The sequence below is a fragment of the Tasmannia lanceolata genome, unplaced genomic scaffold (genome assembly GCF_043159265.1).
Source record: "Tasmannia lanceolata isolate RefF3 unplaced genomic scaffold, GAP_Taslan_0.1 ptg000016l, whole genome shotgun sequence".
Classification (NCBI taxonomy): domain Eukaryota; kingdom Viridiplantae; phylum Streptophyta; class Magnoliopsida; order Canellales; family Winteraceae; genus Tasmannia; species Tasmannia lanceolata.
In genome coordinates, this window is record NW_027518693.1 from 1,299,764 (window position 1) to 1,314,242 (window position 14,479).

At 36.8% G+C, this 14,479-nt stretch overlaps 1 protein-coding gene across 4 annotated transcripts; it reads left to right on the top strand.

Annotated features, from left to right (window-relative positions):
* Window positions 1-496: 496 nt before the first annotated feature.
* Window positions 497-13,204, top strand: LOC143848729 (receptor-like cytosolic serine/threonine-protein kinase RBK2). Of its 4 annotated transcripts, none has more exons than XM_077357742.1 (7): window positions 497-740; window positions 2,332-2,407; window positions 6,366-6,435; window positions 6,523-6,679; window positions 6,872-7,021; window positions 8,942-9,032; window positions 12,910-13,204. In XM_077357742.1, exons 1-6 carry the CDS (start codon window positions 516-518, stop codon window positions 9,017-9,019), a joined length of 756 nt encoding a protein of 251 aa, XP_077213857.1. In that variant the 5' UTR covers window positions 497-515; the 3' UTR covers window positions 9,020-9,032; window positions 12,910-13,204. The 4 variants fall into 4 exon arrangements, with proteins under 4 accessions (XP_077213857.1, XP_077213858.1, XP_077213859.1 ...); XM_077357743.1 differs by having other exon boundaries at window positions 6,532-6,679; XM_077357744.1 differs by lacking the exon at window positions 2,332-2,407 and having other exon boundaries at window positions 6,362-6,435.
* The last annotated feature ends 1,275 nt before the right edge of the window (window positions 13,205-14,479 follow it).

Here is a 14,479-nt window from a genome sequence, read left to right on the forward strand (position 1 = left end):
GAGAAGGGTAGCACATCAGCAGATGCGATTATTAAGCACGACTAGTCCCATTGATTTCAAGTGCAATTATTACATTGGATGGCTGTGCATCATATGGGCCCACCTTATTGACTGATCTAAACCATTCATTTGTAATACCTTGGTCTAGATCATCTGTGCCCAAAAAATCTTCTTTATAAGATGATCCAAACCCTCCAATCAGATGAGATGATAAATGGGCCCACCAGATGAGATGGTCCTCATAAGCCAACAGGTGTACAAATGCTAGAAGTATGAAATCCGGGCAGAGAAATGCGGCTTCCATATTTTGATAACTGCACTAACTTGCCTTGTCTTTTACTATTTAACCAACTGTCAAATTACCCCAAAAAGCTCATAGAAGCAAATTAAAAAAACAAAAGACAAGGCGAGCTAGTACAAATATCAAAACATGACAGTGCCAGTATCAGTAGCTATAAATGAATAAAGTAGGAAATGAAGGTTATTCAACCCTCTACTCTCTTTTAAACTATACAATGGCCTCTTGGGCTTTTGCCTCTTCAGCTTTTGCCTCTTCAGCTTCTATAATAAACTCCAAAATCAGACTCTCCTTTTTCTCATCACCAAAAACCAAAACTCTCCCTTCACTTTCCATATCTTCAGCTCTTGGCTTTTCCAATCTCGTCAAAGCTTCAATGTCTTACGAAAGAGAGCTCTCCGTTGCCAAGAAAGCCGCCTCTCTTGCTGCTCGACTCTGTCAGGTAAAAACCCATCTCTCTCTCTCTCTCTCTTGAAAGTTCACTACTTATTTATTATTGTTCATTTTGGATGTTTAATCCAACTGCATTTACTGGACGTTTGGAAACATAGATTTTATAATCCATGGTTTTTCTAAAACCTGGATTTTATAACCCAAAGCCTAGATTGAAAAAGTACAATCCGGGTTTTAGCTTTTAAAATCCAGGCTTTAGCTTGTAAAATCCAGAATTTTATAATCCTGTAATAAAAACCTTGTATCCAAACGTCTAGTTAGGGTTCAATTTTTCTGTCAATTGTCATGTTCAAAGAATTAGGTTAATACCCAAAGGAACCATTTGGATACAGTGATTTTATATCCATGATTTTACGAGCTAAAACTTGGATTTTATAAGCTGAAGTTTAGATTTTATAAGCTTAAGCCTGTATTGTACATTTTCAGAATTGTAAAATCCAGGTTTTAGCATATAAAATCCAAGTTTTATTGCTTGTAAAATCCATGATTTTACAATCCTGGATTATAAAATCCATGTATCCAAACATTTCAAAACTGTACAGGGATTTTGGGTTTAATTTGCTGTGACACAAGAAATCAGAAAAAGGCTTCCTTTTAGAGAGGAAATACTCTGAAAATGCTTAATAGTTTCTTATTCTGCAGAACCATCCATAACAACTTTATAGTCTCTGACTCAGATTACACCCATTAGAGCCGGACTCAAACTCTTTTAAACATATCAGCTATCCATGAGAAAGTAGTTTTCTAGGTGGAATCCATTAGAGAGCTCAAGTATTACGAGATTTGATTGATACTATGAGACTGAAGGATAAAATTTCATGATTCAATTGATTTAACTTCCTTTTAATTAGGTTTCAAGACTCAGATAAGTCACAAAATCTTTTGACTTGGCTAAGTCACCAAGTTGAATCAAAACATGGACTAGTTTGATACTCTGTGGAATTTTGTGTGGAATCAATCTCATAAAACTTGACTAGGTTTAGGCCTAGTTGATAGGGTTGCAACTCGGGTCAGGTTCAACACGAAAAAAGGACGGGTTGGGTTGAGTTCGGGTCTGTTTCGGGTTCGGGTTGAGTTTTCCCAACCCGGGTTGAGTTCGGGTTGAGGGCTTGGGCAACCTGACCTGAATGAAACCCGACATTTTTTATCATTTTTTTTGTAAGCTTAAAAACTAAGGTTGGGTCGGGTTGGGTTGGGTTTGGGTTGGAAAAAAGGGTTCCTTTGGTCGGGTCAGGTTGAACCTCATCAGGTTGGAAATCGGGTCGGGTTCGGGTTGAGTAAATGGTTCCTCAGGTCGGGTTGGCCTCAAACCGACCCAACCCAGCCCTACCCGAGTAGCACCCCTACCAGTTGAGTCAACTTGGCTGTGTTCTGTATTTGATTTAATTGTGTACTTTTGCACATGTTTGTATTTGATTTAATTGTGTACTTTTACGATGAGGAGAATATCATGGATTAATTAATGCTTGTTAACTATTTTCCCATGTTTTTTCTTTTGCACATGTTTGTATTAGATTCAATTATGTACTTGTCGTACAATGAGGAGAATATCATGGATTAATTAATGCTTGTTTCTCTAGACTGTGCAAAAGGCACTTTTGCAATCAGATGTCCAATCAAAGTCAGATAAAAGTCCTGTTACTTTAGCTGATTATGGTATTATTCTTTGAACTCTTTCCACATTCCTTTGATACAAAGTGTATTTTCCTTGTTAATGTTTCTTAGAAGCCATTGCATAGCTTGATTTTTTTTTAATGGTACACACATAGGTGAATCTGATCCAAATTGGATCCTTTGATGACCTTAAGGGTGCGTTTGGATCTCCAGGAATTGGTATTGACATCACGTTCCATTCCTACAATCCCCCCGTAAACGGATTGAAACTTCTGATTCTAGTGTTTAGATTGCATTGGAATTCATTAAGGGAATCAATCATGATTTCAATTCTAGCGTTTGGTACGGTCCAAACCAATGTCGGAATGGAATCAAATTTTCAATAAAATTTTCATATTATCACTAATCATTGAGACTTTGGTTTTTTTCACTAATGAAGCATCAATAAGACTAGTAAAACCAAAAAAATATGTAGTCTTTCTGACGAATACTAGAAATATCTGTTAACCACGCATGGGATTCAAACGAATACTAGAAATATCTGTTCTCCAGGCATGGGATTCAAACCAACTTGCTGAAATGAAAAAAACAACTACTAGATCCTACAAATTAGATAATCTGTCCTAATAACATGAATTTTCCAAGGGAAAAATATTGACGTTCTCATATCAACTCTCCTTCCACCTGAACTTGGAAATTCTATCTGTTAGATTTATGGAAAAAGAATTTTCCCAATTTTTTCCTTAAGAAGATAAGCATCCATCACTTACTGCTCAGCTGATTAGAACGACAAGAACATCAAAGGTTGAGAGAAAAATGCACAAAAAATGAAGGAGAGAGAGAGAGAGAGAGAGAGAGAGAGAGAGAGAGAGAGAGAGAGATCATGTCTTTGGCGATAATCTTGGCATGAGAGGCCATACACACCTTCGGTCTAGAGAGAGGTGAGGCGAGGAGATGGAGATACGAAGAGGAGGCTTAATTTAGAATTTCACCAGTTTTAGGGGAACTTAGGTTTAATCTTTATACTTTATTTTTAGTGCCTTCAAATTCTCACAACCACAAAGTTCCGACCTTCACAGAACGTGCGACTAATAATGATGTTTAGTGTTCTAAAAAAAGTAACGTGCCAGTAATGCAGGATTCGTAAAGTTTGTAAAAATTTCCCGAAATCGCTCTCTACTAAACCCCCTGAAGTGTATCCTTCCCAAGGATTTGAACTCTTCGTAACTTAAGATCAGGATTCAATCCTGTTAAAAAACTCAGATATCTTCCTTTGCTTTGTTTGTTTCTTCATACATTATGGGCTAAGTGCAATGGGTTTGTAATGATCCAACTCTTCCTACTTGCTCCTGAGAGTACCATAGTATTCTTCAATCTCTCCCTGAGCAAGATTTGCTGTCCTGATGAAGCTGATGGATATGTGAGTACGTCTGAGCTGCAGTGTCCCACACCTCCTATGTTGTTCTCAAGGAATAAAGACCCCTAATGATGCTAGGCTGCATATAGTGCAACAACCAGGACATCACACTGGGATTTTTAGAGTCCCAATTTTCATAGTTAGGTTCCTTTGGTTCTTTGATTCTCCCATTGATGTATGCCAGCTTTGGTCTGCTACAAATATATTCAAGCATATTATGATCATTCAAGGTAATAGATCCATCCAATCGACGATGATGATCTGGAGATCGGCGTGGTCCATCTAACTATTCCAACGGTCTAATTTGGACTTGAATGTGTCACAAAACTGCCTGTGGAAGTGTTATCAATCATACTTATGTATAAACACTACAAAACATATGCCGAGAGATGCCAGAATCAAGCAACCCTTGTAAAATTGTTCCAAAAAAGAAAACAAAATGCATGTCGTACAATTCCCTTGCTGTATGCTCAAGAATGCCCTGTAAGACGAGATTACAACACTCAAAACACATCCAATCAATCTGAAACCACTTCTATTTGTATCCTTTTCAAAAAATGATAGGAAGAACTAAAAAACCATCACATCAGGAGACTGGGTGGCTGCAACAGAGAGAGGAATTTTCTCCTAGAACTTGCGGCTAAGGCTTAAGAGAGAGAGAGAGAGAGGAGAGTTTCTTCTCGGTTTTCTCTTAATTATTTCTATTAGGTTTTTTCTTGGATTCTTCTTGGGTTTTAACTTGGGCTTTACTCTCGGGCTTCTCTCGTATGCGATCATGGTTGAGAGGGGTAAGGGTTGCAGGTTTTGTGGGTTTGGGGCTATAATCCATTGTCATCCTTGTATTATTTTCTTTCTCACAGTGAAGATCATTTTCTCGCCCATGGACGTAGGCATTTTGGCCAAACCACGTAAAATCTTGGTGTTCATCTCATGGTTTGTGTTTATTTTTACTTTTCCATTTACTTATTCACGATCGGATCGAATTTGCCCGATGGATTTGCCCAACAGGTGGTATCAGTGCTGAGGTTGGAGAGATTGTTGAGGTGGGTGGAGCGAGTGTGAGTGTTGTGATTGGATCAAGTAGAACGTTGATTCCAGAGATTCTCGTATGAGGTGAAGCCATACAACGAGAAGTGTGGAGTCATTTGAGATGGAGGTAAAATCAAGTTCTACCTAGTTCAACATCGATAGGTATGACGGTAAGGGCACAGGGCCTGGTTAATGTGTTGTAGGGAAACGATGGGAAGATGGAGAAGATGACGAATGCCTTGTAGGAAGACATTGAGTCGAAGGTCGTCATCATAACTCGACGATCTGCCGGATAACATTATGTTAACGTTATGGAAGAAGAATCAACAGTTGAGTTATTGGAATAGTTGGAAAAAGCTTTACATGTCAAAAAGTTTCGCCAATTGATTGTATCTGAAGTGGTAGTTGTACGGGTTGAACATGCAGGAAGGTAGGGATCTTCTGGAACATATGACGGTGTTCAATGGGCTTGTGGATCCGCTCTACAAGGTTGAAGAAAAGATGAAGGAAGAAGGCAAGGACCTTTTACTTCTTCACTTATTGATTTGTAATACAATCTTGTGACTACGTTATTATTCGGTAAGGATACCGTGAAGATGGAAGAAATCATGATGACACTCTTATCAAATGAGATTAGGAGGCCTAATCAAGATGGTGGTTAAGAGCATGGGTTGATTGTTTGTTGGGAGAATCAAAGATGAAGGTCGTCTGACAGGGGATCAGGAAAAGGAAAGTCAAAATCTAGGGTCAGCGGAAAGGGTGTGAAATGAGCTTACATGTAGCACAAGGATGCTACAAATAAGGCGGTGGTAGCGGATGAGCAGAGTGAAAAGGTTGGAGATGAGGTATTCCAAGATGGAATATTTTGTAACTTTCCAAGATATAGGGGCAAGTACAATGCCCTTGGGTGACATGTCAACTTGTGACATCACGAGAATCGAGACAGTCAAGATAAAGATGTTTGATAGAGTGGTTCGTTCCTTGCGTGGTGTGGCGTATATCCTATAGATATGAAAGAATCTATATGGAAAGATGTTACATTACAGTACTTTACTGCAAGATTTTCAGGTAGAGGAGGTAAAGATATTTTACTCAATAACCCCTTAAACATGATTCATCATTTCAGTAGCATATATCAATCAATGTAGAAAAGAATTGAATTTTTACATTAGAATAATGTGCTATGTAAAAGTAAAGTTATAAAAGCTTTAAAATCAGAAAATTATAACTCAAGGTGCTTTCCCAAGTCTCGAGCTAAATTCCGGGTTAAATAAAATGTCCAATTGCATACAGGCATACAATAAGAAAAAAGAAAGTAGAGACAAACTTCTATGTGTCGTGGCTGAGTTTATGTATTTCCAAAACCGACCCCTGTCAACACATATACTTGACCCATTTAGAGAATCTGTGCAAAATGCCTTCCAGCCTCTTTCTGACAGGTTTCTTTATGTTTTTTTTTTAACCCCCTCGCCATATGCATGTAAAATTTTGAGGTTACACATGGAATACATTGTAAACAGACTTTTCAATTGACGGAATCATTTACGCAGCTAGGTGACTTTGGCCTTGCGAAATGGAAGACAACCGATGATTGGACTCGTACAAGGGTTATTGGCACATTAGGGTGAGAGTACCTACTGCATCCAGCTTTCTAGGTTTACTGGTTACAATTGGATATTTTTCAATTGAAAATCCCCATCAAGCCTTTTAGCATTTGCAGATACCTTGCACCAGAGTATGCAGAGAATGGTATTGTTTCTGTAAGGACAGATGTTTCTGCATTTGGAATTGTTCTTTTACAACTGATATCCGGTCGCAAGGTAGTTGATGTAAATAGAGAAGGGCAGGACCAATATTTGCTCCAATGGGTATGTTATTCCTATGTATTTCTAGTTTTTGTTTATTATGAACTAATTCCTATTGTTCTTTTCAATTTATCTTATTTTTTATAAGAAATGAGAAGGACATTTATTTATATTTTAGACACCTTTAAATCCAGTACATTTTAAGCAAGTGTTTTAAATATTGATAAAGATGTGTGTGCTGATTTGTAATTTTAGGCAGAACCGCTGATTGAGAGGCTTGCGCTACATGAACTCATCGATCCTTGTATTGGTGAATCCTATGACACATACGAATTGTATCATATGGCTAAAGCGTCGTACTTATGTGTTCGGAGAAATCCAGAAATGCGCCCATCCATGGATGAGGTACTAAAAGATGCTTTATAATGACACTTTTTTATGAGCTTTTGTTGATAGTTTGTTGATTTCCTTATATTTCGCATACGTGATGTTTTTCATCTACTTTAACAACAATATGTAGTCATATAAGAAATATTAAAAAAATTTATTATGTATTTACGTTACGTATTTCTTACCTAGCGGGAGGTTTCCTACTTCGTAGAATGTCTACTAGGAGCCATCTCATCAATAGTTAAATTACTGCTACTGCAAAATATTTTGATTTTTTCAGTTCATTTATTAATTGCAGAACTTTAGGGTTCTCTTGTACATTCATAAACCCTTTCCTTCTCTTTCTCACTTAAATAACTAGATTTATAGATTTTCCTGATATTTTGTTTTCTGTGAAAGAAATATCATCCACGATTTACAAGCCACTACTCCCTTTCCATTTCCTTGGTTGTTACAAGTTTTGGAGTGGTTACTTGGAGACCTGGTGAACGTTTGTCCAATCATTTCACGTTGAAAGTGTATGGTCTCATGTGCACAAAATCCAACTGTATCAAAGAAATTGATAGATATGAGTAATATATTCACAGTTCCTATTCTACTTTTTGTTTAAAATTCGTTTTACTTTAGGGAGCATAGTCTTTTATATGTTCAATGTGTAGACAGAAACAATTCATGGGATTTTTTTTTTTAAATGACAATGCATGGGATATTGTCCACCAAATAATATAGAGAGTGAAAAATAACGATTGTGTTTTTCAGACCAGAAAGACGTGTCAGGTAGTATGAACCACTTATTAAGTATGACTTAGAAAAAATAAAGTATAATGCAATATTTTCTAATCCTTAGTGTGCAAAATAAATACTTAAATTACTTAGAAGTGGATTATTAGAGATTATAAGAGCTGGGAGCCCAAAAGAAACAAAGCGGACGGATTGCTAACTTAGATTTTGAAGATTATCTGTTCTTTAATTCTGAGAGCATAGACAAAACATTCTGGAGAGATTGAGAAGATACTTCGAAATTGGCTTGACGCTGATATTAAATCATGTAGAAGTTGCGAACTGTCAGAAAATGATGATGATAGAGTCTCTAAAGAAGGATGGTTAGTGGTCCAACAAACTTGCAATAAATCATTGTTTGATGTTGGTGCTCCATAGCATTCCATTTGAAAGGCAATCCATCTGATGTTCTGTGAGATTTCATGCTCCATGATTGCCGGCTATTAGCCCAGTATGCTTTTATTGCACCCAAGGATGAAGACATTGAACTCCATTTCCCACTGATATAACTTTGGATTTCAAATTATGCAAGCGCCTGATAAGTTTGAATGGAATTTCTTAGCTTGAAGAGCTACTGATATTCTTATTACTGTGGCATGACAACTTGGATGGAGTGAGCAGATCATTAGCAATCTACAAACTGTGGCAATATATATTTTCTTGAGAAATTATATGGTGCCCGACCGTCAAGTCCCTTGTGGGTGGTTCAATAAAAGTACCACCCTCGATGTTTGATCCAAGAGCAGCATCTTAAAAAGTGATCTGCTGTTGGATCAAACATCAAGGGTGGTACCGCTCACAAGGGACTTGACAGTCGGGCACCATATAAAAACTCATATTTTCTCTGCAATGTTTGCTGGCTTTTTGTTTTATTTATTGACTGCGTCATGGCTGTGGTTTAGGCCATCGGTTTCATGATCTCTTAACAACAAGAGAAAATAAAGTTGAAAATTTCAATAAAATGATTTGTGGGGCTTTCTTTCTCACTTACTATGTACATAATAATTTTCTTTGTTCATTTTCCATCTAAACCAATGAAATATTGTTTTTTTCTTCTATAAATTTTATAGAATCTTTGGAGCATTCCGGTTTTTCATTTTTATCATCTATTCTAGTATATTTTACTGTTTTTTATCCAAATACAAATGACTGTAGGTCGTGCGTCTTCTTGAAGGAGAGAACGATAATGTCAAGGAGTTAGCACAGCAGTTCATGCCCCATTTTACAAAATGATCAGCATAGTGTGGTATGTAAACTTTTTGTATTTGTTAACATATTTTAATGCCAAACTTTTGATTCTACTTATTTCTATTCATAACTTATTATTTTGTTTTTGAAAGTTGCACGAACTGCACTATAAACGGCAAGAGCATCATTCCCGTCTATACGAATACTGCGAATTCCATATGCCTGACCTCCAACTTATTATTTCCCATTGGAGCACTCCACCATTAACCTTTTTCTTATTTTATAACCTATTTTGGTAATTTAATTTCAGACTTGGTGCTTGAATTTTATTTATACAAAAAAAAACAAACATTATTCACGCAAAAATAAATATTTTTGCGACTAAATTTTGATGAGGTAAAAACTAAAGCTAGAGCTTAAAAATGAGGTATTTAATAGCTACTGAGAAATTTACATCTATATGGTATTTGATAGCTATACAGAATTTTACATGTTTAGAGTATCTAATAATTATAAAGAAATTTAGACATAAGGTATTTAATAGTTAATTGAAACTTTACATCTGTAAGATTTTAAATAACGTAGAGCCACCAAGTTTTCCCACCATATGTAGTATAGGTATATAGGTTTATAAGGTATTATCAGCTGCAGGAAAGTTTAGATTTATGTGGTTTTAAATTGGGAAATGATATCAGTACAACCATGTTTTAATAATTGCACAAACCTAGCTTGTCTTTTCCTTTTTAATTGACTTGTGAAAGCTTTTTGGGAACTGTAATGATGTTTGACAGCACTTTAAATAACAAAAGACGAGATGGGTTAGTGAAAATATCAAAACATGGCTGTGCTGATATCATTTCCCTTTAAATAACCTCAGGGCCGCCCAAGTTTTCCCATATTATATAGTATAGATGAAACTATAATAAAACATCCCTACTTTTTATGAAAAAATCATTTTTTTAGTGGTAATGAAAATTTCATTTTTTAAAACAAAAGAGTGTATTCTAATTTATTTCCCAAGTTTGGAGTTGTTACGAACCCGAATTGGTTCGCAATGCAATTGATCTTCTTAGAGGGAAGATTGGCCTCTTGATCCACTTCGAGGGAAGGATCAGTCCTCCTATGTGCACAAGACACAATTTCTCAAACTAGCTTCTTCATCGATTTCCATTAAGGATAACATATGCTTATATAAAACACTTAATGATAAACATAGAAAGATCTAGAAAGATCTTATTATAAGAATAGAAATAGCTAATTAGAGACTATCCTAATCTAACCTAACTACTAAATATATTAAGATATGATCTTATTCACTAAAATATCTAGTTAACAGATTCCACTGAGTGGGACCCATCTAGGTACATATCATTCAATGTTAGGTACCTTACCGATACGCCAAAAGCTCCAGAGCTGATGGAACGCGTTAAGCAAGGCCCTTTAAACCTGTCCCATACCTAGGCGGGCCCCCACTTAGGACCGTAACATACCACCACGCTTCTGAATCCGCCGTCCTCGGCGGCCCACTCTGTGACGGCTTTCACTCTGGTCTTTTTTCCAGGTAGCCCTTTCCACAGGTCGCCCCTTCCGTGGCGGCCCACTCTGTGGCAACTTCACTTTGGCGGCTTTCAGCTTTTTTTTTACTAGGTAGCCCTTTCCAGGTAGTCCTCTCCACAAGTTGCCCCTTCCGTGACTCGAACACGGGACGTGGTGGCTGCTCTGATACCAAATGTTAGGTACCTTACCGATACGCCAAAAGCTTCAGAGCTGATGGAATGCGTTAGGCAAGGCCCTTTAAACCTGTCCCATACCAGGGTAGGTCTCACCCAGTCCCATACCTAGGTGGGCCCCCACTTAGGACCGTAACAGGAGTAGAAGGGGTGGACAAACTGAACCCCTCACCCCTAATAAAATTATTAGAACAGATCTAAACTATCACAAATTTAAACAGTTTATCACAAGATAATTTTAGTATGAAATAATTCCTAAAAATAGAACTAGGATAGTTAACAATAGATTAAGCGAGAATATGGAAGTGAACAAGAGGATCACTTACTAGAAGAAAATCTCCAAGATCCAACCAAGTCTCACTCAAAATCTACTTTTTGGAGGAGACAACCATGATACACTCTCTCTCTTTTTCTTCAAAAACAAATTAGGCCCAAAAACTCTAAAATTCATAGGTCTTGACCCCTAATGCTGGGTGAAAAGATAGTTATCACCCACTTAAGGCCTTCTACTCAACATAAACAAATACCAACTAGAGTAAGCTCTAAATAAAAGAAAAGACTAACTAAAATAGAGAAACGTATGTCTTTGTAAGGTTGCTTAAGAGTCGCATAGCCCTTTGGTCGGTCATAGTCCCCATGCATGTCAATCCTTGATGGTCATAGCTCACACATGCAAACTATCTGTGAATTCTAAGGATGAATTAGCTTACTTGTCACCAAGGGTCCGTTTGGATGTACGTACTAAGAAGTAGACAGAAAGAAAAAAGTATTCCTATAATCCTATGTCTTTACTTTACTTTTTCTCCTGATTTGAGAATGAAGTCAAGCAATCAGTATGGCTTGCATTTGGAAAAGTTACAGTAGATAAGGTCTGTCACATGTAGTAAAAGGCAACTAAACAATGCTTTGGAAAAGGAAAATAGGTCCTTCTACTATTATTTTCCCAATTTTTTATACAACCAAAGGAACATGTTACATATATTTGTAAGCCATTTAGGCATGACTAACATGTATGCACCAGCTTGAGGGAGAATTCGAGCATAAGAATATCATGGAAAATTTTAAATGAGTCTACATTCACGTTTGGCTGTTCTGTTGTGCAAAAGTCAGCCACGAAATGGCTTTCCACAAAGTTGCCTAGCAAATCCCACTAAATTATTAAATAATCTTGAAATGACAATAGCTATAAAAAATTTGAGTTTGTTATCTGATGAAGGAGAAGATCATGTCACAAAGGGAAAACATACAAGTTGGGGCAACTTGTTCAATAATCCAAATTATTTATGTGCTTTTGATGGGCCATGCACAAAAAATACCCCATCCGACTATTTTAAGCCTCCAATTTTTGGATGGCCTATAATTGAAACTAGCACCCTATTCTGATTCCGCCTCATTCCAATACTTGGTTACAGGCTTACAGCATAGTGGGGCAAAAACGGTGGAGCAGATGGGAGAATTTATGGCCATCTATTCCGAGCCCAGGAGGTGTTAGTGTTATGCCAAACCAGAATCCTGATTCCTGCAATCCTAACATACCCCATACTTCCCTAGTTCCCTTCAAGTAAATTCCAAAATCACATGCGCCGTGGGTAGCTTCATTACTGCAATATCGAATCGTGGCCTAAGATGATGACATGAACAGTTACATTGAGCCACATTTGATTGTCTAGTGGTGCAGGTGGTCCTCAGAATGTGGTCAAATTCTCTATATGAATATGTTGGGTCCAAAGAAATAATCCAAAATCGGATACTATTTGTTCCAAAGCCAAAACAAATCATCTTTTACTAAAGAATTCACATATCTCCCCCAAGCTACATATTTTACATATTCCTATAGTCTATTGAGTCACTTTCCAGTCTAGGGAACAACTTTTTCAAATGTAGGATTTCACTGTTAGGTAGTAATATTAAGTATTCAGGATAAGGCAATTTCTTATCTGGCTTTAAAATTAGTATAAGACATCTGCATTTTGTGTAAATGAAGTTATCTTTCTTTTGTTCTTTTTCCCTTGTAATGTCAAAATTAAGTGTTTTCCATGTAATTGCAGCCAGAATGGATGGCACCAGAAGTGTTAAGAAATGAACCATTCCAATCTCATGTAAATACTAGCTATGTTTCTTTTAGGAACCATTGATAAGGAGCTCCCATTCATTCCTTTTATTTTGTCTCTAATTGATATTGAAGAGGACACTAATTTCTTGCAGATGCAATGTCTACAGCTTTGGCGTGATACTATGGGTGCTGGCTAGCTTGTGTATGCCATGGAGTTGACATTTTGACATACCACAACAACTTCTGGTGGATTACCAACTCATCCTACCATTTAATCATTGATGAATTTTAGCATTATATTGAATAGAGCTGTTCTGTTATTTGCTATTTTACTGTATTAAAACTCCATAGATCATGTGTCTAAATGACTTCTCATGCCATGTATACATCTGATTTGTGCTTATAACTATTATGGTTCCTTTAATATTTACAGATCAGATTCCATAATTAGATGGTGCGCATTATTTGGGTGATCCAAACCATTTATTTTCTAGACCTGATCCACTGTTTTTTCTGATGAACGTAAGTTGGGATAGAACTTCTGACCTTAAGGTTGAAGACCAAAGCTTTTTCTGGATTTGTTGTAATCATGGTTTTGTCTCTTTTGTAGAGTATTTATACGGTGTGACAGTAATAGTATAGTCCAATATTTTTCAAAAAGGACGGCCCACACCATAGGATGATCCTAACTGTCCATTTGATGGGCCACAGCGTAAATACGTTGTGCTCTAAAAATCATCTATAGGATGATCCCAACCCATGGAAGTTGTAATAGGTTTTGTGTTATGTTGAAGCTTCTATATTGAATTAAGATTGGTATATCTATAGGTCTTGGTTGTAGACGTATGATGTAACTTTATAATTATCGCACAGATAACTCTTTGATCATTTTCGCAATATACATAGGCACCATTGATCCACAGTAAATTTTTCGCCTTATAGTATGTGCTTGTTTGATTTTTGTTTTTCTATTTATCTTGGATTTCCACCCAACCCTAGATCATCCTTTTACAACAGTTAACATTATGTGCTAATAATCACATTTAACTTATAAACTTTTTGCACTAATGATTATATGCAAATTATATCCTTAAGTAGTAAAGAGGTCATAAAGTGAGAAACATAGCGCCCCCAACACACACTGAAGGGGAGATCATGTGTTCCGATTGCTTTTAATGAGCAACCTCTTGTGGAGGGTTGAATTTGCCTCTATAAAAAAGATTTATTATATTATAATACCAATGTTTATTTTGATGCACAACTATGGAAAATCCAAGTAAAAGGACATACTTTCCTTTTCTAAGAACTGTTTGGTTCACATCTACCATTCACATGATGGTAATTGTTGGTTGAAACTTTTCCAAATGAAAGCTCTCTTTTTCCAAATAAAGAAGAGGAAAGTAGCCAGACTCTCATTTTTTAGGCAGTGGGGAGTTGTTCAGTTTTGCTCTTAGTTAGGCAGCCCGTTTCCCCTATCCTAAAGGTCGGATTAGCAAAGGGAAATGATATATTTGCTCCCTTTTCTTCTCCGGGCCACCCCCTTTATTCTATTTATGATTACAGTTTTTACATTAAAAGGGCTGGACCAGGGAACAAAAGGGAGCAACTATATCATTTCCCTTTACTTATTAGTGGGACATAACAAGTGTCTAATCAAGGGCACTGAAGATCAGTTGATCCAATGATAGGACGGTTATGATCTCATCTTTGGATGATGATTTT

What these genes read in the sequence shown, in the direction of transcription:
- LOC143848729 (XM_077357742.1), top strand. Translation starts at nt 516, where the DNA reads ATGGCCTCTTGGGCTTTTGCCTCTTCAGCTTTTGCCTCTTCAGCTTCT. An exon ending in TGTTACTTTAGCTGATTATG is followed by an intron (nt 2,408 to 6,365) that starts GTATTATTCTTT and finishes TTACGCAGCTAG; the next exon opens with GTGACTTTGGCCTTGCGAAA. An exon ending in TGCGCCCATCCATGGATGAG is followed by an intron (nt 7,022 to 8,941) that starts GTACTAAAAGAT and finishes AAATGACTGTAG; the next exon opens with GTCGTGCGTCTTCTTGAAGG.